The sequence below is a fragment of the Protopterus annectens genome, chromosome 16.part0, assembly GCF_019279795.1.
Source record: "Protopterus annectens isolate FY-2018-M chromosome 16.part0, PAN1.0, whole genome shotgun sequence".
NCBI lineage: Eukaryota > Metazoa > Chordata > Ceratodontiformes > Protopteridae > Protopterus > Protopterus annectens.
Window position 1 is genome coordinate 610011886 of NC_056750.1, and position 25004 is coordinate 610036889.

The following is a 25004-nucleotide window of genomic DNA, read 5'->3' on the forward strand; positions in this document are numbered from 1 at the left end:
CTTGGTTGACGAATGATGGTGTATCACATGTGGTCAAGTCCACATGATAGACACTGTGCTTACTCAACCATTTTGAATGAGACTGCGGTACAGTAGGGATTGGAGAGAATGTACCCTTTTCCCCACTGTAGTGCGCTCTTCGAGTTGGTATATTTTTGTTTTGCTTACATTTGTCAATGAACTGCAGTGTGGACTATGTGGTCTCAGACATGTGAGTTTCGACAATGATGTTTGTCAATCTACACAACCCTACTCAACCTGAGTAATCTAGTTGAAGACTCTTATGTAGTCCTATATTAATTATAAAATAATTCCTGGATTTCAGCAAACTGATACGAAACCAACTGGAAGCCAGCAAAGAAAAAAATCCAGGCGAGGATCCAAACACAGCTCACGTATTTTATTGTACAAATAACCAGCAGTTGTTAAGCGCTGTCATCCAAATACATATGGACTTCATCAGAACAGCATTACTATGCCCTCACATTCATTATATACATAAATTTCCCGCCTAAAACCCCAATTATTCCATCAAAAGTTCAATTAAAAGATATATTGGTTAAAAACACTGAATAGAAGTACTTTATAATACACATCTTATTTTTGATAAAACAAATTGCCATAAAGTTAAAAAACTTCATATATATTCTGGCCATGTCCATATCATATGTAATTAATTATATAAATATATATGAAGTTTTTTAACTTTATGGCAATTTGTTTTATCAAAAATAAGATGTGTATTATAAAGTACTTCTATTCAGTGTTTTTAACCAATATATCTTTTAATTGAACTTTTGATGGAATAATTGGGGTTTTAAGCAAATGTATATAATGAATGTGAGCATAGTAATGCTGTTCTGATGAAGTCCATATGTATTTGGATGAAAGCGCTAACAACTGCTGGTTATTTGTACAATAAAATACGTGAGCTGTGTTTGGATCCTCGCCTGGATTTTTTTCTTTGCTGGCTTCCAGTTGGTTTCGTATCAGTCCTATATTAATGGCAGAGACCAGCTGGCATAACAATTAATCTTCTCCTCCCACGCACAAGGTTTGATCATGATCTATGGTCAATGCCCGTCTGGAGTTTGCATGTTTTCCCTGTGTGGGGTTCCTCCCACCTTCCAAAAAACATACCAAGTGCTGCCATCTCTAACTCACCAAGAATGGAGATATGGGAAGCAGCACAGATTCCAGATGATTCCGTACACGGGGAAGAGTTGTACAAACCAAGCACTCTGGGCATCTACTGTTGTGCGCAGTATCCTCAAGACAGGAGAAAATGGATCACAAACTACTTGCCATGGCAGGGATAGCTACTCACCTGTGTAAAAATATGACTTTAGGTGATTCAGTCATGTTGATTAATGTCAACAAATGGGCATGCGTATTTGCTGGTGATAAGTGGGTTAAGGAGCCAACTTACACTAGAGTCACATGCCAAAGGTGGAAGGAGTTAATGTCCCCTACTGGCCAGTGTGTGCCCACCATAAAGTCCAGTAGCCCAGGATCAATAAGCTACTTGCAGACCACTGTTCAATTGCCCAACTTGGGTTACCTACGATAGATATGTTGCACAAAAGCTGGACATAAAACCAATCAAGCTGCCAAACATGAACTAAGGAATGCTACACTAAATATATGTCCCCTAACAGCATGGTGCTTGAAAGTAGATGACATGATGGTAAGGAAAAGGCTAGGCATCTTATGTATCCAGTAGACAAGATGGAAGTGCAGTTGGTATGGGATCCAGAGTCTACTACTCAGGTGGAGGGCAGGATGGAAATGGTCTGCAAACTGTGGTGAGTGAGAGGCTTCAGAAGACAGTGACTGATGTCATCAGAATTAATAATGCAATCAGACTTCACGGCAATGATAGGGCAGTGTCCACAATCTCAGCCTATGCCCTGCAGCAGGGTTGCAGGACCTACTACATAAAGCAGGACAACATGAATTGGTATTGATTTAAGGTCTGCTTGAGTCCGCATGGGTGGGGCAACAGGAATGAAGAAGGAGAGGTCATTCTAGGTATCTGTCTGGAAAATTGCTTGATGGTGGCCAACACATGGCTCATCAAAAGGGACAGTCACAAGATCACATACAAGAGTAGCCAATATGCAAGTCAGGTAGACTTCATCCTAGTAAGGAAGGGTCAGTGGGGGTAGAATCAGCAACTCCAAAGTCATCCCAGTGAAACAGTTGGCCCACAGCATAAACCACTGGTTGCCTCAATCAGCTGCAAGCAGTGGTCATAAAAAGGATCTAAGGTCAGAGAACAGTATGAAGACCTCAAAGTTGACTGGAGAGAAAGACGAACAATTCAAGAAATTACTCAGGGCTCTAGAACCTTCAACAGGAGAAGGAGGAGGAGGAACAAGGTTGAAGAATGTCAGTGCCACAAAACAGCATGTGTGAGGAATATGGAAGAGATTATGTAACTGAGCCAGGCACATAAGGAATGCAGAAGTCCAGGAAGTCATCAAAAGGAGGAGTGCAGGAAAAATTGGGAGACAGAAAAGTGGACCAGGCTAGGAAGGAATACTGCTTAGCTAAAAAAGAGGCTGAGAGAGGAGTTTACCATAACAAAGAACAAGGGATCTGAGGCACTCTACCTACCTATGGAAAGTGACTCAGTAGATGGAACAAAAAAACTATATCAGGTTGCAAGGTAAAGACAAAAAGATACATAATTCAGACACCCTTCATACGGTATGCCAGCAACAACCTGCTCACCAGTTCACAGGACACCAAAGGCAGGTGGAAAGAGTACTTCTAGTAGATTGTGGATGAAGAAAACTTCACAGAAGCCATACTTGCCCCAGACACAGCCTATGGGAAATGAGGAGAAGCCCACTCTAGAAGTGGTAATTACAACACTAAAGAAAATTAAGTCAAGGAAAGCAGCAAGCTCAGATGAGATCACAAATGTTGGGTGGGATAGGGGAGAAATAGATCCTGACTGTACTCATAACAGTATGGAGAGAAAGGCGTACCCCAGATGACTGGAGAACAAGCATACTAGTGCTAGTGTTTAAGAACAAAGGGGACATTCAAAACTGTGGGCAGTACAGATGCATCAAACTTGTATCATGTCCCATGAAAGTTCTGGAGAGGGTGACAGATAAACAAATATGCTGAATAGTAGAAAGTCAGATGGGAGATGAGCAGTTTGGATTCAGGTCAGGATGCAATCAAGCGACCTGATGTTTGCAGTGAGAAAGATATTTGCGAAAAAGCTAATGATGAGGAAGACTCCAATTGGGCATTCCTAGACATGGAGAAAACATATGACAAGGTCCCAGGAAAGCTTCTTTAGGCAGTCCTGTAGTGGTTTGAAGTCCCAGAGACATTGTTAGAATTAGTGCAAGTTCAAGTATGAACAGTGTTTGATCTCACAGAGGGAGTCCCAGTGGGAATGGGTGTATATCAGGTTTCACTTCTCAGCCCACTGCTGTTCATACTGGTGATGGATCAGCAAACAGGTCGGAGGGGACAGATCAAAGTTGCTATATGCAGATGATATGGTATGATAGGCAGATCTGAGCAAGAGCTTCAGCAAAGGCTAGGGGAACAGAATGCAAAACTGAAGGCACACTGAGATGAAAGTACAAATAAGACAGTTATACTGGCAGCAAATGAGGAAAATCGGAAGACTCACAGAATTCAGACAGGAGAGAACATAGTGGAACAAATTAACAGCTTCAAGTATCTGGAAAGGGTAGTCGAGGAGAAGAAAAGTCTGAATAAGGTTGTCAGAGCTAGAATTAGAGGTGCTGCAGCCATGTGGCACAGTGTGTCAGCGGTAGTGTATGACAGAAAATGCCAAAGAAGCTGAAAATTAAGATGTGCAAAGCAGTGGTGCGACCAGTACTTCTGCATGGTACAGAAGCCTTGGCAGTAAAGGCAGAGTAGTTGATGAAGCTTGACATGATGGAGATGAAGTGCCTGAGACAGGTGGTAGGATGCAAACTGTCAGATAAATGTAAAAATAAGGTCATATGAGCAGGAGCCATAGCAGCTCCAATTGCAGAAAAGGTCAAAGAGAACAGATTATGGTGGTTCCAGCCCATGTGCAGAAAAGTAGAAGACAATCTGATAAAGAAGATTTGGAACAGACAGGAAGAAGGCAAGCAGAAATGAGGGTGTCTCCAGCAAAGAGATGGATGGATTTTGTGAGAGAATACCTATGGCAGTCAGGCATGAGTGTCAAAGAAGGTAGGAAAGTGGTAGTGAATAGAGAGATGGTGACAATTGACAACACCCTGACCTCATGTTGAAAATGGGGAAAAAAGGGAGTCGATGACGATATCAACCACTCGACTCTGACCAGCCTGTGAAGGGCTGCTGGCTTTTTACCCTAGTGGCTATCAGGAACACCTGGTTGGAGCAGGTCTACTTATTTTCCACATGTCCCGTGGAACGCACTGCTTTCCTGGCTTTCAGATGTTTGACTCAGAGACATAATTTTGGAAGTTCCTGAAATGCTACTTCTTTAGGAGGGCTTAACTTCTTCACCAGAGACCTTCTCTTTTTTTTAAACAATTTTAATTATCTCAATTGTATTGTTGTGTATAGTTTATACCCTGACATACTACTGAATATACTGACCTGTAATTATTTGAAGGAAATGCTTGACCTCAAGAATAAAAATGCATAAAGACTGAAAATCAGCAAAAAATGATGTCAACTGTCAGATGCTTCACAAAGACGTTTTTTAAATAAAATCATTTTCCATTCACAAAGTGTTTTAATAAAAACATTTTCCATTGCCATTGTTTGTGCACTGTGTATATTTCTCGTAATTTCAATGTTAGTCTTTACATCATGCTTTCAAATTTTTCAATACTCACTGACTCTCTCACATCACATCTCTTCTTGAACACTATTCAGCATGTACTAATCCCAAACATTACATTTATTTTTATTCACTTTACTACTATCTCCCTTAAAAATCCTACCTCGATTTCTTTATATTCTTCTACAATCATGAATGTATCTTATAAAGTTGGTTTAGTTTTTGATTTCCATTTCTTAGTTATGTACTTTTTTGACTGCCTACAACATTAAACATAAGGTACATTCCCAGTTTCAACTGTCTTTTTCAGGAATCCAAAATCTGCTCCCCAGCTGGGGGAAGATCATTTGAGACCTAGTTGGTTTACAAAAATATCTGTGTAAACATACATGCAGATATCCTGATCCATATGGACTCTGTTGCATATGCAGTTGCCTTAAAAATTTATTCCCATTGCTCAATCCATTCTAAGTTCCACCAACTGATTCTTACACTTTTCATTCTAAATCATGCCTTGCCTGTTATCCATTTTTGATGACACCATCTGCAGGGCTGGATTTTCACTTATTTCTCTTTCTTGCCCTCTGTCTATACTATGTCATTAATCCATGACACAGGAGACGATACTTAACCTGAAAACAAATACTTGCTCACTTTTCTTGAATTCTATTACTTTCCCCTTCCAATGTATCTATCCCCAGTACTTTGACTCCTTTCCAGTGCTGTGGTTCCTTAGCTAATTTGCTACTATTTCCAGCCATCTCCTGCATAATTTGTACACCCTTACTAATAGCTATTCCTACTGGAATAATCTGCTCGCTCCAATCCTTATAAAATTTTCTGCCACTACGCAGATTTAATAGTATGATTCTTAATATTTTCCTTACTGGCTTGTACCACGAACAGTATGTGCTGTGTAATGCTTAGGAGTGTACCGTGTTCCTACAATCTTCATTTAATTCTATATAAACATTCCCTTTTCTATAGAGACAGTTTCCAGTTCTTTTATCACTTTTAAAATATTTAGTACTTCAAATACAGTTGATATAGAGTCTGACTTCCATTTTTTTTAGTAACTGCTTTTTTGGCAGCCAATGGAATTTAACTTAAGGTCTTACTTTGCCTAGGGCAATTCAGATCCTGTGTCCAAGCTCAGAAGAATAATTTCCTTTGTTGCAGCTATTTACTCACCCCAAATTTCTGACAGAAAACTCTGTAGGGATTTTTTTAAAATCAGCCAACTCATTACACTCCCAAAACACAAGTTCCAGTTATCTCTTTCTTCCCCATTACACCACCACCACCACATGTTATCTATGGGAGAAAAACATCTTTGAAGTCTGATTTGGGTATAAAAATACTGATCCAAACACTTACAAGCAAAGAGCCTAAACCTTCTGAACTTTGTTGCATACTTGGGAGCTATACCCTTTGTCCGTTGTCCTCTTGTAAATCACTTTTCCAGTCTCTCTTCCCAATCTTTTCTAGCATCCTCGGAATTAATCTTATAGTTATCATGCAATATTTTATATACTCTAATTACTCCTTTTTTAACAACTGCTTCTGTTTTTGATTCAGCTAAAAACTCTAGCAGACCAGGTCCTTCGCTTAAAATGTCTATACCCCTATATCTGCCTATATTAATACCAGAAAAACAATACAGTCTGTAGCTTGCAGTCCAAACATCTTCTTGGCCTCATCCCACTCTTATTACATTTCTCTCTCGTAATTTGCTACCACCACTCTGGTTCCATTGCCAGTTTTCCGCAGTAAATTCCAGCCCCCTCTTGCTTATTTTTCCCCCTACTTGCAGTCATCACTACTGGCAAAATCCTTCTGCTCTCTCTTCGTGGCTTAGTTCTTAGAATACTTTCTGCTAGTCTATGACTACCCTCTTCTTAATGATATGCATCCAAAATCCCACTCTGTTTCTCAAAAGTCTTCCATCTTCACCATCAACACTTTCCACTTTAAATTATAACCATGTACTTCCCTTCAAATCACGTAATCATAACCTATCTTGTTTTACTGGAAGGATTGAATTCTGTTCTGTCCTCTTCCATTACAAATTCCTTCAACTCTCCCTTACTGTCCACAACTTCTCCTCTGGTTAATAAAAATAAGTCTGGCCTATATATAAAACTAAAGGCACTAGAAACATCTCATTGCTTGTATCTTACTATCCATATTTCCACATTTCTCTGCTTTATTCAAATTTTCATAACATTTTCAAAATACCTCTGGTAACTCTACAGGATCCCTAGTTACTACAAGCTCCCTAAGTTTGGTGATAGTCCTTTCTACTTTCTGTTGGCTAAGTCATTTTGCTCTGGACTCATCAAAAAAATAGAGGTTTAACAGCAATTTTTCTAAAGTCATGCATATTATCCAGACATTCCATTATTTTCTCTTTAGCTCTCTGCTCTTGTACCGCTTCTTCTTATGTGAGATTCTCATTACTCTGCAATACTTTAACCTTTTTCATCCCCCTCTAAGTAATCACTTCTTCTTAACCATACCCTTTTCTCTTATATCTACCAATTTTAAACTCCATTTCATTTTATCCCACTCACTAGCTACAACTTTTGACATTTCTATCTTCCCTAATAATTCTAGAATAATTTACACTACTCATTCCTTACATTCCTCTCTAACAGGCAGGTGGAAAATTGCCACTGTTTTACTTAATGACCCTGCATTTTTATCTTGGTTATCAGTACATGATCTGAATTAGTTACTGGATGTATGAAGAAGCTTACAATGAATTGCTCATGTTCCAGTAAAACTGGATTTCTACCTAGTTTACCTCAGTCATTGTACTGTGGGAAATAATATGTAAATGATGTAAGAGCTCCTAGTACTGACTTCACATCTTCCATACCAAATATTTTCATAAATGTCTTCAGAAATCCACCCTCTTTTGTTACAGTTTCTTTTCTAGAACCTGGATACAAATTAAGTCAGAGTCCCCAGCTATACCCTGCAGAAAGGTGATTATTTCTCACAAGAGTTTCTTAAGCTCCATAATAACAGTTTTGGTGGAATATAAATAGGTGACACTGTAATCCTCCTCCTTTGCCAATGGCTCCCTTCTACTACAAATCTACCATTATGCTCTCCCCCCTCTTCTAGCACTACTGGAATCCTTCTACCAATTAGTACAATCACTTTTTCTTTTGTCCCAGATATTCTGCTGAATATCCAACCTGGAATTCTTTCTTTGCCAAATTTACATGGTCATTTTATTCTAAATAGGTCTCCTGCATCACAGCTATCTGCACTCTGCATTTCTTAATATAATCCAATACTCTTTCCTTCTTTTATTCTTGCAAGGCCATTTATGTTCCAAGACAATATAGATGCTGCAGCCATTATAATAAAAAGTTACTGTCCCACCTATTATATACACTACAGTTTTTTGAATGTGTATTCCCAATTTTTGTGTTACATGCACTCACTTAAGTCTGGCAGGTGGATCTTTCATACAGTTGTTTCTTTCATCTCCATTTGAACCTATGTCACATTTTCAAGACATTCTGTTTTAATAAAAACCCTCAAACAAAATGCCAAATACAGTTTTCATTACACCCTGATCATCTATTAAATTAGAATAAACACAAAATTAAGTACAACTTCAAAATTTAAGCGTAGCCCTCCAGATAAGAAAATATTAACAGCTGTACCCAAAGGCATTACCTAACATAAAATTAAGGTTACCCATAGTAAAAAGCATGCTACAGCCTGTGTTTTCGATTCCAATGATAGCCATCTATTATTTTTCATCTCTATTCCACTCCCACATGTGAAAAACATTTTGTATGCTTTCAGAAAACATTAACTTTTAGCCCTAAGAAAAAGTGCACTGGCTATCTTTGCACCTGCAAACAGCTTGTCTCATTGTAGAAACAATCAGCAATGAATCTTTGTAAATTTCACTCAGAACAGAATGTACAACTGCCATCAGCTGCAGACTTGTTGCCCCTCAAGGAACACTTGCAAATTAAAAAAAAAAAGGAAAAAGCATAACTTAACATTTTTGTCATAACTTTCATCGTTTTGTCTTTTTTTTTCAAGCCTGCTTGCTTACAGAACATTTAGACATTCCGCCTTCTAAAATACGAGAAAATATCTTAATTCTGCATATAATATAATCAGTGCACATTTACAACCCACCACAGCAGCCTAAGATCAACACTGAATGTGCTTTTGTCCAACCTTTTATCTAATTACAGTATAAAACCTATACTTCTTACAACTAAAAAATGCTTTTTTACTTTAATATCTTTTAACACATTCCGCCCACATTTTAAATACCCCTGACTACACACTACACAAAACTGCTTTACTAAGCATGCACTTTATGTCAAGCAGTGTTTTATACAAACACTAATTAGAACACAAGTTTTTACTTGGTTACTTTTTAATCATTTAATGTCATTCTAAAAAAATAATAAAGTGTGGTATATGCTGTGATGGTCCCTACTCTGGGCCAGTAATCAAGGAGCCTCAATCCTCACCACTGATACCAGTGAGGGATGGCTACTAGGAGCAAAAATGGATACACACAGTATTTTCAGATGCAGCTCTCTGCACCAGCACAACTTCCTGTAAGAACACATAGGGAGCACCATCCAGACATGAGGCTGGACTCTCTGTCTCTCTCCAGGCCCCAAACAAGACTCCACATTTACCACTCTGGATCTCTGTGCCCCTCTTTCAAGTAGCTGACACACACACTTGGATACCTGATTTACACACACACACACACACACACACACACACACACACACACACACACACACACACACACCTGGGAAAGGCTGGCATAGATTTACCAGTTGTGCCCCCTCTACCTAGAATATAAAGGTAATTATGCTGCCACCAGTCAGCTATTCTAAGGCTCTTACAATGGTACCCGATTATACTGAGTAAAATTAATACTAACACAAACAGAGTTTGACAAAAGTAGCAAGGCTTTCAGGAGCAGTCACAGAGTCACTAAAATAAGGGTGCCTCACCTTAGGGAGTATCACAATCTCTGCTGCTCCATCAGTCACCTGATCTGCTAACTGAACCTGGGTCATCTGGGCCATATGCACTGCTTTACCGCATTATGCCACAAGAGTGATTTACCCAACCAGTTAATTATTATGCTCTCCCCCCACCACTACCAGTTTTGCTAGCAGTCACCTGTATGGAACCAAATCAAACGCTTTGCTGAAAACCATGGGAACTACATCTACCAGCACTCCCCTGACAAGTTATCCCGCAATTCAGTCATAAAACTGGATTAGTTCTGTCTGACATCTCCTAAAGTCACAGACCCTTGTTTGCTGGTGTCCTAAAAATGTCTCTGACAGACGCAACAGATCATAATCTGAAGTTACAAGGTGAATGACTCGGAAAGAAGGCACCAAAGTAACATTTCACCGAAAGGGAGTTAGATTGCTAAAAAAACCTTCCAAAAGAGATGGTGGTGAGGTCTAATAAATAATCAAATTCAAGTTTGAAATCTAAACATTTCTTATGATGTGGTGGGAAAAAAACACTGGTTAAAGAAGGATCATAGCTTATCTAGCTATTAAGGGAATAAGCATATTAGATGCAGTTAAAAAATAATTGTCTAATGCTATAGCCTATATTTTTATGGCAACTCCTCATGTCTTAATAAAAAGTTTGTTAATATAAAAACAAAATAAACAACATATGGCAATGTCTTATTGGGAATATTTTAAAATAGTTGTGTGAAACACTAAATGATTCTTGCACTGTTACAGGAAAGAGTACAGTTGTATAAAATCTTACCATAACAGTATATATCTTCCTTTTCCATGGTGAAGGTATTCATAATGTGGGATTTCCTGCCAAGGATAGCTCAATGTCCGGTTAGTTTACCAAAGCCTTTGCATCCTCCTTGTGTCACATGTCAGATGTAGGGCATAAAGTTGACATACGTATGCTCCACACTCCAAACTGAAGTGCCTCAGTAGAACTAGAGCAACCCCAGGAGAAAGAACACACACATCCAGAAGGAGAGAGACATAAGACAAGGGCAAACACTCCTTTGTCAGCAAAGTGGTCACAATAGATGAAAGAGACAAAAAAAGGGGGGAAGGAGAGATTGAGTGAATACTGAAACAGTGAAAAGGAGGACATCTACTATTATGGTATGATTTTACACAACTGTACTATGTCCCCCTTATCACTGTTGCAGTATTGGGAGCTTACAAATGTTACTGTAAAGGATAGGAGGAGGAAGGCACAGAGAAGTCTTCCACAAACCCATGAAGGATAGCTCTGGCAAATTCTGCCCAGGCTTTGGAAATGACGTCCAACTTATACTATTTAGTAAATGTGGGGACAGATGACCAAGCAGCAGCTTCAAGAATGGCTCTAGTATCCAAACTTTTGAAGAAAGCTCCAGAAGAGGCTACTGCCCTCATAGAATGAGCTTGAACTGTAGCAGAAAATGTTTTTTCGTGAAAAGAAAAAAGAAAAAAAAAATATATATATATATATAGTCTTAGAAATCCATGAGGAGATGGTTTCCTTAAAAATGGTCAAACCCAATGTCCAGGCATGAAAAAAAAAAAAGAAAAGAAAAGCTGCTCAGATTTGCGGACAGCCTTTGTCTTACCCCATAAAATACCTTAGCTGTTTATGTAAATCCAAAGTGTGAAAAACTTTCTCACTAGCAGACTGCAGAGAAGAAAAAAAGGAAGGAAGATGGATAGGAATGATTAAGAGACAACTCACTGACCACTTTGGGCATAAAAGAATAATTAGTACACAGAGACACCCTATCCTCATGAAAAAGTAAAAAGGGAGAAATCATCATCAGATCCTAAAGTTCAGAAACTCTCATGGTTGAAAAGCAGGCAGCAAAACAGTCTTTCATGTGCAGTGTTGCAAAGAAAAAGAAACAGGCTCAAAAGGAGCTTGAGCCAATTTTTTCAAGGACAAAATGAAGGTCCTAAGAGTGAGGAATAAGTTTTCTTGGGGACCTGACATGAAGGATGCCTTTAAGGAACTGTTTGACCTCAAAACAAGAGGCCAACAGTGGGTTCAACAGCGGTTCACATAAGTAAAAAGGACCAAAGGGACAGCCACTGAGAAGGGATCCTGCTGTTTGAGACATCAAAAAGAAAAATCTCTTCCACTTAGCCATAAAGGATTTTCTGGTAGTGGATTTCCTGACCTTCTGTAGAATCTTAAGCATGTCCTCAGAAAAGTGTTACCTAAAAGAGGTCAAAACCCTATCACCCATAGTGTCAACTGGCAAGTGAAAGTTAATGGGAGACCCCTTGTCTTGTGTCAGAAGACCCATGCAGCGAAGTAACTTGTGATGACTGCCCCTGGCCAGGTGAAAGAGAATGGGAATAAGTGCTAGTTGGGCCAAAAGGGAGTCCCAACAAGATTCTTGGGGAGTCCTTTCTGATCTTGTACAGGACCCTGGGAAGTAGAGTGAGGACAAGGATTTAGGAACATTACCTTTCAAGAAAAGGACATGGCATCTACTTTCCAAGTCAGAGAATTTGAGACTCTGGAACAAAAGCAAGAAAGTTGCCTATTCAGTGGGAAAGCAAAAAGATCTACATTAGGAACCTCACCGATGCACTATGTCCAGATGCACCTTTCTGTGAGGCATCCATTCATGAGGTTGTGTCCTGGACCTGCTCAGGGAGTCTGCCACAAAGTTGTGCTCTGAAGGAATGGAGACTGCCTGAAGGGGTAGTTAAGGGTAGATAGCCAAATCCCAGGGTTAGAGGGCTAGTCTGCAAAGAAACTAAGACCTTGTGACCCCCCATTCCCCCCATTGAGGTACCTCAACTGTGGTGTTATCTGTAAAGACCTTTAAAGGGTTTGGGACCAAAAAGAATGGAAGGCCTGAAAAGCACGAATGAGTGCCCTCATTTATTTTATGCTGATGTGGTCTGACCTGTGATGAAGGGGTCATAGACCCTGAACCCTCAGATTACTGGAAGAGGCTCCCTATCCCAGGTCAGAAGAGTCTGTGAACAGCTCTTGAGTAGGTGCAGTAGTATGAAAAGACAGGCCTGGATTGAGGGAGATCTTCCAAATCCACAAGTGAAACTCAAGAGTTTGATACAAGGGATTAATATAACTAGAAACTCCAGAGGGTGGCAATGCTGGAGCCAAAGCATCTTTAGGGACCACTGAAGCTTCCTCATATGAAGCTTTGCAAAGGGAAGCATGGGAACGGTACATTACATGTACCCCAGGGCTTTGACAAATTCTCCTGCAGGAATAAGAAAAAGGGAAAATAGAGACTGGAAATAGGTTGCCAGAGACAGAACCTTAGGAGAATGAAGAGAAGACAACATTGGAATGGTTAGGATTCTGCAACCTAAAAAAGTGTGGTCTTCAGAAGGAGTGAGAACTGACTTAGAGACCGATGGTGAACTCTAGACTGCTCAAAAGGAGCATGGTGAAGTGCAGATCCTACAGAAGTCTGGATTGAGAGAGAGCCTGAAGAAGCAGATTATCCATATGGAAATAACTGGATTTCCTAAAGTCTGCTAAAGGCTATGACAGGAGCCAGACATTTGATGAATACAACTGTGGCCATAGAAAGACCAAACTGCAAAGTAGAAAACTGAAAATTAGAGAAAGAAATAGAGAAACGTAAAAACTTACTAAATACAGCGTGAATACGAATACGAAAAGAGGCATAATTTAAGACTAGGGAGACCAGAAAAACCTGTGGAAGTGAGACAGAAAACAGAGTCTGGAGGGAAAGCATCTGGAAAGAAGGAATCTTTAGAAAATTATTTAGAAAGAAGAAGACTAGGACCAGACTCCAGGACCCCTCTTTTCTTGAAATCAGAAACATTCTGGAACAAAAACCTTTTCCTTTTTTGGATTCTGGAGTAGTTTGGATTTGCCCTGAAAAAAAGGCTTTTGAGGTTTAGAAGTCTGGGTAGGTATGTCAGAGAACATATGCTTAGGAACAGTTTCCATTTAGAAGACTAAAAAGACTGCCTATACACAAAGGCAGGCTTAGGATAGTTTCTCTGAAATTTGGGTATGGGAGATACAAAAGATTTGTTCAAGAGCCTGCATAACTTTACCTTTGTCTTGTAAAGTCTTAAACAAGTCAGCAGCAGTTTTATCAAAGAGATTTTGATTGGCCAAATGAGCATCTAGCAGCTTGTCTTTAATACCATTAGGTAAAGCACTGGAGACAAAGACAAGCGTATCTCCTCATAACTGAACCTGAAGTAGCAGCTCTAGAAGATCCATCAGTTGCATCAAAACTACATTTGATGGAGTGATGGACAACCTGAGAAGTGGAACTCAACAAGGAGGGGACAGCAATCCTACCTTCAGAGTCAGGAAAGTCTGCCCCCCCCCCAAGCTGAGACAAAAAGGCCAAAAAGCATCTGGTCATGTGGGTTTGATAATTTATGGTCTTGAATGCCAACATGGCAGATGTCTGCACCTTTTTTCTCCAGCCTCTCCACAGCCCAGCTCTCTTTATCAAAAGGAAGAAGTATGGAAGAGGGCAAAAGTTTGCATGTTTTGTCAGCAGAAATAGAGACCAGTCTGGGGTCTGAAGATGCACCTTATAGAAACACTCAGGCTTCTTAGGGGCCAGAGTTTGGGAATAAGGAGCCAAAGAGGAAGCTGCAAATGTATCCAACAAGGCACTCAACACATGGTGAACAGCAGAAAGTTTAGGAGATTCCATATGTAACAACTGATGTAATACCTTTTTTTGAGTATCAGAGACTCGAGAGCAATCCTACTTAAAATGCTCCATCATGCAAACCACCGTCTCTCCAAAGGAGAACTCCTCAAAGGTAGAAACAATAGTCTTCCTCAGACCCACAATCCAAAGATGAGGTAATATTTGAGGAGCAGGCTAATAATTCATCTTCTGAATCCACAGTCTCATCCGGAGAATCAGATTCTCTAGTCCTTTTGGCTGGAGTAAATAAATAAGCCCTGGGTAATGTCCTGCCATGCCCACTGGTAAGATCCTTAGCAATGGGAGGCAACCCATTTAGTTTTCTGATTCCTCTTTATTGTGATGTTAGCTTTGACAAACACAGGAAGATCTGAGCCATGGCATAACCTCAATAAGCGTACCAGGGACCTCCTCCCTAACTAGAATCCGTCAGAAATTTGAGACAATGGTTCTCAAGATAAATGGATAAAGAGGACAGATGGCCACAAAGCTTTTTGTGAACAAAAGCATGACAAATCACGCATGGGGTATGATTGTGTGAAGCACTTGGGCAGCATAAACATTCCTTGTGACTGTCTTTATAGGAAATCTACCTTCCACACTGACATTTTTCCTTCCTGGATGACATGAACTCAAAGTAGGCTTTCTAAAACTTAACTATAAATCCATCTGCATCTGCTCCACCTACATCCCACCCGGAGACAATACCAAAACTCTGGAAGACATCCTCTCTTGGTTTAACTCAAACATCAAATATGAAACCTACATTCTCGGTGATGTAAATATTAACTGGACCTCCTTCATCATAGATACCCCATTCTCACTCTATCAACCTCTACAATTTCACCCAACTAATAGACCTCCCTACTAGGCCAAACAAAGATAGTTCCTCTGGTACCATCTTAGATTGGATATTAACAACACATCCCAACCGTATCTCGAAAGCTGGTGTAATACCAGACCCCCTAGGCGACCACTTACCAGCCTTCATTGACCGCCTATCCTCACACACAGAAAAACAACACATTTTCAAACAATCCCGTAACCTATCTTCCTTCAACCCTGAAATCTTTTCTGAATGCCTCAAGGTTACTAATTGGTCCCCACTGAAAATCCTTCCACTAGATAATGCCGTCACATATTTTAACCAAACCTTCCTTACCTTACTTGATAAAGTAGCCTCTTTACAAACTAAACGTATCAAAACAAATTCCTGCCCCTGGCTATCCCAAGAAACTAAATTTATACTCAGAGAAACAAAAAGTGGAAACTGTACCAAAAACAGAAAAACCCCACCACCCTCCAAGAATATAAACATCTTCGTAACCTGGCCAAAAAATCAATAACAAAAGATCACAAAAACTACTACAGCAGTCTGCCATACAAACACTCAAACAATCCAAAGAAATTCTGGACATCCATCTCTTCAATACTCAACCCTGGTAAAACTTCCAACCCCTGCCCCAATCCCAACCTCACAAGTCTTGAAATGGCCACTAACTTCAACACATTTTTCATTGATTGTATAGCTAAATTATCCTCCACTTTCCCCAATCCATCCATCATTACTAACCCCTCACCCTGCACCCCAAACCCTCTCTCTCACCCCCCTCCTCCACCACTATTCTCACTTAAACCTGTCTCCACCTATACTATAAAAAGACTACTGAAAAGCTAAAACCATGCCGCAATGCCCCTGACAACCTTCCAGCAAATTTTCTTCAAATATCAGCCGAATCTATAGCCTATCCCATATCCATCCTCATTAATAGATCCATTCAGGAATCCTATGTACCAACCATCTGGCGTTATGCATGCATAATTCCTCTCCACATAGGTGGTAAGAACACAGACACTACCAACTTCAGACCCATAGCTATACTCTCTCCTCTCTCTAAAATTCTAGAGAAAGACATCCATTCCCAGCTCATGCCCTACCTAATCTAGAACAAACTCCTCTCTCCCACCCAGCACCATGACAGCCCTCATTTCCTTCCTCGAAACAGTCAACCTAGCACGTGAGAGCGGCAAATACATATCTTCTCTTTTTCTTGACCTCTCAAAGGCATTTGACACTATTTCCCATTCCCTCCTCCTGTGCCAGCTCTCACACTTGCATCTATCTCCCTCAACCCTAGACTGGTTCTCCAGCTACCTTTCCACCCGCCAGCAAGCTGTACAATGGAAAGAGTCAACCTCCCCATTCTTACCTACACCCACAGGAGTTCCCCAAGGATCAGTACTTGGCCCTCTGCTCTTCAACTTATTCATTAAGAACTTTCACTTCTCCATCACTGAAGCCTCAGTCATCCAATACGCTGATGACTCCACTATCATCTGCTCAGCCTCCTGCCCCTCCAAACTTCTACTTAATACCCAAACAGCCTTCTCCAAAATTGAATCATGGATGCAATTGCATCACTTGGCCCTAAATGCCAACAAAACAAAGCTAATGATATTTACTCCCACTAAAACTTCCCAGTTCCACAAAGTCCAATTTTCCATCAAAAGCCACAATAACACCCCTCTTGAAATCGTTCCTAGTACCAAACTACTTGGCATTACCATCAATGAAAACCTAAAATTCGACTCCCACATCCTCTCAGCAATCAAAAAAAACCCACCAGAAAATTGGCCTCCTCATCTACAGACACAACTACCTTACTCCATCTTCCCGTCATACCCTTGCATCTACCTTCCTTCTCCCCTCTCTCTTGTACGGTGCTCCCCTATTCTCCAACCTACAACTTGGACTCCGTGATAAACTTGAGGCCTGTTACAACAAAATCTGCAACCAATTCTAAGAACTCTTCCCATCACTGTCACTCCCTACACACACTAAACTGGCTAGAACTCCACACACACTAAACTGGCTAGAACTCCACAACCACCTAAAGTACCTACAACTTACAACAGCCCACAAACTCATCTTTAAACCAGCAGAATGCCCCTCTCTTGCTAAATCTCTAACACCCTACACACCTACCCGTACCCTGAGATCCACAGGCCAAAACCTCCTGCATGTACACAAACCCATCCACCCAACTGGTAAACTATTACTATCCCACACCATAGCCAAACTATGGAACAATCTCCCCACACCACTACGTAATATACCTAACCACAACAATTTCAAATCCATGCTTCTCTCCCATCTCTCCTGCAAATGGGAATGTCCTTCACATGCTCCCACCTAAAACTCCCACACTACTAACTCCACACCTAAATCATCATTTCTTTGCCTACTTTAACTTAATTCAGAGATCTTGCTCAGAACACCTTTTCATAAATCTTTTGCATGCATGCCTCTGGCCTACTTTACTCATATTCTCAAACTTTCATTGTTTGTTTTTCTTATCCATTGTACCCATAATATTGTTTTCCTCTGTAATATTGTTAATTTGTCTCTATTCGTATGTATTTGTATGTCTGTTTGGGGCTTTTCCCCTCAGGTCTCCACTGAAAAAGGGTAATTCTTACCCAGCTGGACCAACCCGGTTAAAAAATGCAAATAAATAAATAAATAAATAAATAAATAAATAAATAAAGTAAACAAAGAAAAGGAGAAAAAGAAGTCCCAGTGAGGCATTTACCGGTAAATGGCTTGGTAAAAACCAACTCAGTGAAGGGCATTTAGACAACAATAAACTGTGGCAAGGAAGCTCTGAGTATGGAGCACATGTATGTCACCATTATGCCCTACACCTGAGCAGAAACATACACCTGACAATGAATATAAAGGTTTTGACATACTGACTGGACACTGAGCTATCCTTGCCAAGAGATCCCACGTTATGAATATCGCAACAGTGATAAGAAAGGACATTAATGCACATAAAGAAATTCTACAAAACAAAACAAAATCAATTTAAGACATTAACAGCATGACAGAAAATGTTTAAAAATAAGCAAAGGAGTTTATAATTACTAACTTTATTTACTAACAGACCTGCAAAACACCAAATCGACAGCTGTTCTGTACTGCAACCAAAATGATGTTACACCGCTGCTGCAGTCTTCATAACAGATTAACAATGGAATAGGGTTCAGATTACATTGTAGCAATTTAATCAGGAATTAAATATAAATAATGGATAGAAAGTGACCCGCCATTTTAAAAATGGTGCCTCCCTAATGGACATCCGAATCCTTAAACAGAAACATTCCAATGAAATTGTTCTGTTGATGCAGTTTCTCTGATGTACTACTTAGAAGGAATACTGCATGGTACTTTCAGACTTGAACTGATACACCAAAGTAATGTGTTAAACAAGAGAAATGCATCACATAAGTATCCATAGTTAAGATGTGTAAGTAAGAGTACATTTAGCCAGCCAAATGTACCTGACTTAAATGCTGGCTAACCTCACGCGATAATGAACTCATTGAACTAGAACGTGAAAGCTGCAAAACCAGCAAAAAACAAAAACAGTGAAACAGTCATAATGTTAAACACACAGTCTCAATCTTTTACCAAAATTATTTTCAAACCAGCAGAAGCCAAAATTGCAGATTTACATTTAAGTGCAGTGTTCCACCTTTACAAACGATGAGGGAATAAAGCTACATAAAAGTAATACAATATTTTAAAATGCCTCTTCTTAAGCTTAGTACAAGAACTAAGCCATTCAAGACTGATTAGTACCAAATACATTACATGCACTTTCAAAACCAATGTAGCTATGAAGAATCAGGATAATTTTTCTTAAAAATGTCAGATATTTCACAATCACAAGGAGGCATAATGCAAATTATTCAAAATTCTGAAATAAGACGTTAGCAGACTTCTGCAACATATTAACACAATTTAAATTTCTAGAAAATATCAATAATGGTGCACTTGGGACTTTATATCTAAATGAATGGTACTATCCTGTGTGTACCACACAAGATATTTTATTCTGCAAACTCTTTCATCAATGTATTAAATTGGATATAAAATAACATTTACATACAAACACACGGAAGCAAAAGTATGCAGGTGAAGAGAGCTGAATGAAAAGAGCAGACATTAATAAAAAAGTGAAACCCAACAACTGTGTCTAGCATAGTGCATAGTCTTTTTAAACAATTAGCAAAACAGAATTAATAATCTGCTCCTTGACTGTCGCTGCTTCTTATATCACACTAAACATTTTATAACTGCTCCATGAAAGATATGTACCCTTAAACAAAAACATGCACAGCACTGTGCAGTTAGTTACATGAACTCCAAAAAAGTTGCATAACTGTAGACGATAACACAAATGAAAATATTCCACAGTACCATGCAAACCACAGCTTCTTTAAGACATTTCAATACATGGCATTAAGCAAACTGAACAGGATTCTGCTCCATAATGTCTGCAGTGATGATAACATCAAATTATATGGAAACAGTGGAGAAAGCAGAAAGATTAAAGCTGATATAATTAAAGGAGGGAAGAAAGTTATTAAAGAAGCAATAGAATAGTAACCACGTCTGGCAGTACAGCATAGAGAAGTAAGGCTAGAGGCTGCTAATATACAAAAGAGCACAAGATTATAACTCTAAGTGGAAAGGGATTATGATGACGATAACGAAATTGGAGGGGGGTTCAAGAAATAAGGAGAGAGAGCAGGATTCTGGATGCAGGTCTTTAATGAGAATAACAACCACATAGAATATTATATTCATCAAGAAGCAGAATGTATTCTAACAGTGATAAACATAGATGCTACCAGCCCAGCTAGCTGGAATTTTGTAAATAATTATACATCACTTGAAAATATTAATATGATTTATATAGAAATGTGACACTGCCAGCCCAGCTAGCTAGAATTTTATAAATAATCCTATGTCATTTGTGAACAGTAATATGATTTGTATGCTTGTCCTATGAATGTAAGAAAACTGTATATGTTCTGTACTGAGCTTCAAGAATGTAACTGCAATGTACCCTCCTGGAAAAGAGCAGATATGTGTATAAACTATATGCCTATGCAATGTATGCTTTGATAGTAAGAAGCTGGAACATACAGAGTTAACTTGCAAACTCTCAAGAAAATAAGCTGAAATTGCTTACGATTGTGTTATCTCTCAGTTTCAGTAAGAAGACAGAATGTCTACAGCTACAGTTTATTTGTATTGTCTTAAGACAGAAGTAATTACTAGGTTTAAAATGTAAAAACGTTAATTGCTTTACAACTTCCAGTTTCAGGCAAGCTTCTAAGAGAAGTATTTTTCATAGAGACATGTTCAATTCTGTTGGTATCTGTTTAGCCTGGGAACTAGAGGCAGGTGTCAAATAGTGATGTCATGCAGCTAACTCAGCAGTAATGGGCATTATTAATTTAAGAACTATATCAGAGAGAAAGTCTGTGCATTTTGTATTTGTCTCTGGATCTGAACACATCCATCTTCAGCACTTTTCATCTGCATCTGTAAGAAAGACCACAGCATTTCTCTTAGAGATAGATAGGAATATAGTAAGATCAGTCTAGATGTTTTCTGATTTTATGTGAGACTGTCCTGCAATGTTGTTTTAAAATATTTCCTGTGATTCTGAACTCTGCTGTTAGTGTGTTGAGTTAATGAGTATTGCTTTGTGTTTTTATTATTATTATTATTATTATTAAATATACTTAAACCTTTTAATTGTGGCTGGTTTTGTGTAGAGATATATAAGCTCTTACAGTACTTGCATATGTATTTGGTGATACTGTACAGGCCACTCCTAATTACCCTTAAAAGTTCTGGTCACACCATTTGGATAACAGTAACATTACACAGTGGAATTTTCACCCTTTCGGAAGGGCCTTATGGTAGCTGATAAGAGTGGTTGGTAGCAAGTGGTATTACTGTATAGTCTGGGCAGGAGGCGGCATAGCTAGTGAACTTGTGCCAGCCTCCGCAGGAGTGTTGGTTTGTTTGTATATAAATCAGATCTCAAAGTGTGTGTGTGTGTGTGTCAGCAACCTGAGCAGGGACATGAAGCATTGGTTAGACAGAGAGGTGCTGGAGGTTTTGGCTTGACCACTTGGCTGAGATTGTAACCCTACAGCTGTGCCAGTGGGAAGTCTTATTGGGGATCTGGAGAAAGAGAGAGAAACCAGCCCCAAACTAACTGTGATCTCTGTGTGCTCTTAAGGGAAATTGTACTTTACTGTGTGTGTACTTGTTATCCTCCCAATGTGCATGTCCCTTGGTGATGTTAGTGGTGAGGATTGAAGCTCCTTGACTACTGGGCCAGTGCAGGGGCGGACGTCACACTAAGGAGCAAGCCAACACAGGAATGGAGAAAGGAGATTTTGTCAACAGGGATGACTGTAAGTAGGGGTATAAAAAATAACCCAGGCCTGGAAGTCACTGGAGAAATTTGACAAAGGAACCAAAATAGTGGGAGCAAATAACTACAGAAGGAAATGTTAGATGAGGCCAAATGGGAGTTTGTAATGTAGATTTAGAGAATGCCTTTCTTACCAAAGACTAACATCCCATATAGGCAGAGAGAAAAGGGTTAGGGTAGAGCTAAGTGACAGACCAGGTCTGGTAGAGTTTTTGGAGTCTAGATCAGAAGGGATTAGTAGGGCACATACAAGATTGCACAGTCACAGGAGGTTAGAAAAAGATTGGGAAACTGGAAAAGCAATTACAAAGGAACAATGGAATTAAAATCTGTATGGCTCTCAAGTATGCAACAAAATCCAAAAGGTTTAGGATTTTTATTTGAAAGTGTTCGCACAAATATTTTTATTCCCCAAGCCGACTACAAAGAATTTTTCCTCAGGCAGAGAGCAAATACTGGAGGGTATGATGTGAAAGAGATACAGTAACTGAAAACGTGTTTTTGGGGAGTGTAACGCTGAGAGATTAAAAAAAATCCTTACAGAGAACTTTGCCAGAAATGTCTGGGGACCAAATGGTTGTAACAAAAGAAATTATTCTTTTGAGTGGGCACACAGGATCTGAACTGCCTAGACATAGTAAGGCCTTGCTACATTTAATGCCACTGGCTGCCAAAAAAAGCAATTACAAACAGAAACCAACAGCTAAGCTAACTATAACTTTACCCCCTCCCTTGCCCCGCTCTCTTATAAATGTCCATGCCTCTCCCTCAAATTTTCTAGGAATAAGTCCTAAATGCAATATCAAATTTAAGAACACTGCTCCTATGGGGCCAGAAAAGATACATGCATGCCCATTGGTTAGCCTGAAGCATGACCTGTCAAACCCATAAAAATGCTTTTTCCCCCCAAAAAAATTTTATTTTGTTTTCATTATAAACATACGCAAATGTAAATATAACAAATACAATAAAACAATAACAAAACTATTTACAACATTTACATTCATCCATGATAAACAATCCTTTTATCCATGAGAAGTTATCAGTATTTGTTTTTGCCATGCTATTTTTATGAGCAATGTTAGGAGTTCTGTAACAAATGGTTTGCAGTTCGTTTTTACAAACAACTTTTGCTAAAGTAATACATTCTTTAAATATCAAATCTTATTTACTTTTCCAGTTCAAAGTAATAACTTTTCCGGCAAATGAAAAAATTAATCAGAGTAACTGAATCTGAGATTTAAGTATTACGTTAGGTATAAGGACATTGAATAGGATCAGTGAGTTAGAAATATGACCGTTATCAGACCATAAAGCCTTTACAAAATATCTGAAGTCTTTCCAGTATTGAACAACATTTCTACATTCAATGAACATGTGAACCCAGTTGGCCTCTAGTCATTCATCACATTTCCAACATTTACTTTCACTGTTTTTGAGTACAAGATTTATTTTATGTGGAGTATTGAAACTCCTGTTCATAAATTTCCATGTATACAATCTCCAATATAATGAAGAGGAGGTACCATACGTACATTTCAATAACATTTTTTTAATTCATCAGATTTTGTTCTCCATTAATCTTTACATAGTAATTCCAAAAATCTGAGTCACTCTTTAGAGTGTCTTCTCTTAGTATCTTATAGATAGTTGAGATACTTAATTTTTGATTATCTGTCTTTTAAATACACCTAATAAAAAGCTGGATCAAACTAGGTATAGGTTCAGTCTCTAGGTTGACTGATACTCTCATTTTGTTTTCTATAAAATGCCGTAAAGTGTGTATAAACAACCAACTATCAACTATTATCAAAACTACATAGAAGAGAGTTTAGTGGTTTAATACTCTTATTTTCAATAAACTGATGGCAGAATATCAAGTTATTTTCCTTCAATTTTTGCATTGCATTGATGGTGAAAGAATCTAGGCAATCCGGGGAGTATGCTATAGGGAATATAAGAAATAGGAATTGTTTAATGTTGCAATTACAATCAATTATATTTTTAAAGTTATTAATTATTTGATTAATGCCATAAGAAAAATGATCAAATTTCTTATTAAATAAACAAAATTCATGTAACAGTCAATTAACTCTACTTATTCCGCATTGTTTCTTAATTTGATTTCCTACAGTTCTGACATCAATTATTTGAATCTCATGTATTATTTTCCAGACAGATATATAGGTAGGTGAGATCCAATGTACTATTACTTAATTATAATTGATTTGGAATAAAGATCTAAGCTAGGGAATGCAATCCCATTGCTGTTCCAAGCTCTAATGTGCCATTTATATGCAATCCTAGGTTTTAAGGGGAACCATAAAAATGTAAGTAGCATGGAATCTAATTTTTACATAAGTTTTTGGGAGGGGGTAATATCAATGACAGTATATAAAAGAAAATGTTATGTAAAATTATCATTTTAATTAAAGAGAGCCTATCCTCCATTGTGAAGAACATTTTATTCCATCTTTTGATTAGTTAAGATTAGTTCACTAATGGGTGGTTATTAAATTATTGTAGTTTAGTTTAACAGACTCTTTCCATGTACTCTTTATGCTGACATCCAAATATTCTAATACATCATTCTCCCAATTAAACAGGCTATTCTCTTAGGTTTTTGTTGATCTTTTTGTTAATTAGTAATGTTTTGGATTTATTATAATAAAATTTAAACCCTGAAATTCTTTCAAACTTGCTTAAGGTATTTATAGCATCATGCAAAGAACCATCAATATCACCTAGCATTAACAACATATCAGCAAATAATCGTATCTTAGGACAATAGTCCTTATTAACTTGAAAGCCTTTTATATTTTGCTCGTTTCTGATATATATAGCAAAAAGTTCCAATGAAAGAGCAAACAATAATGGTGACATAGGACAACCCTGTCTAGTTCCCTTGAGGATTTCTAATGGTGAGGATAGACATGAACCAATTTTCATGTAAGCTTATGCCCCACTATAAATTTTCATTAATAAGTTGACAAAATCTGAGGAAAATTCAAAACTCTGCCATTTTAAGCATATGTTTCTAGGGCAAAGAACCTGAAGCACTAGGAGAAAACCCCACTGCTAATCAGAATTCTTTGTAGATAAGACCAACTAATAGAATCAAAAGCCTTTTCTATGTCTAGGCTGATAACAGTTGTTTTTTGTATTTGCTTGCTATGTCTATTAATGA

The 25004-nt window shown here is 38.6% G+C and overlaps 1 protein-coding gene across 1 annotated transcript in view; it reads right to left on the minus strand.

Moving 5' to 3' along the window:
• The window catches only part of SEC16A (SEC16 homolog A, endoplasmic reticulum export factor), a gene marked incomplete in the record, with an annotated part of 1997470 nt that overhangs the window by 181849 nt on the left and 1790617 nt on the right, over positions 1–25004 (minus strand). The window contains 1 exon segment of the mRNA XM_044058481.1: positions 18855–18914. Coding sequence (XP_043914416.1) covers positions 18855–18914 — 60 coding nt within the window.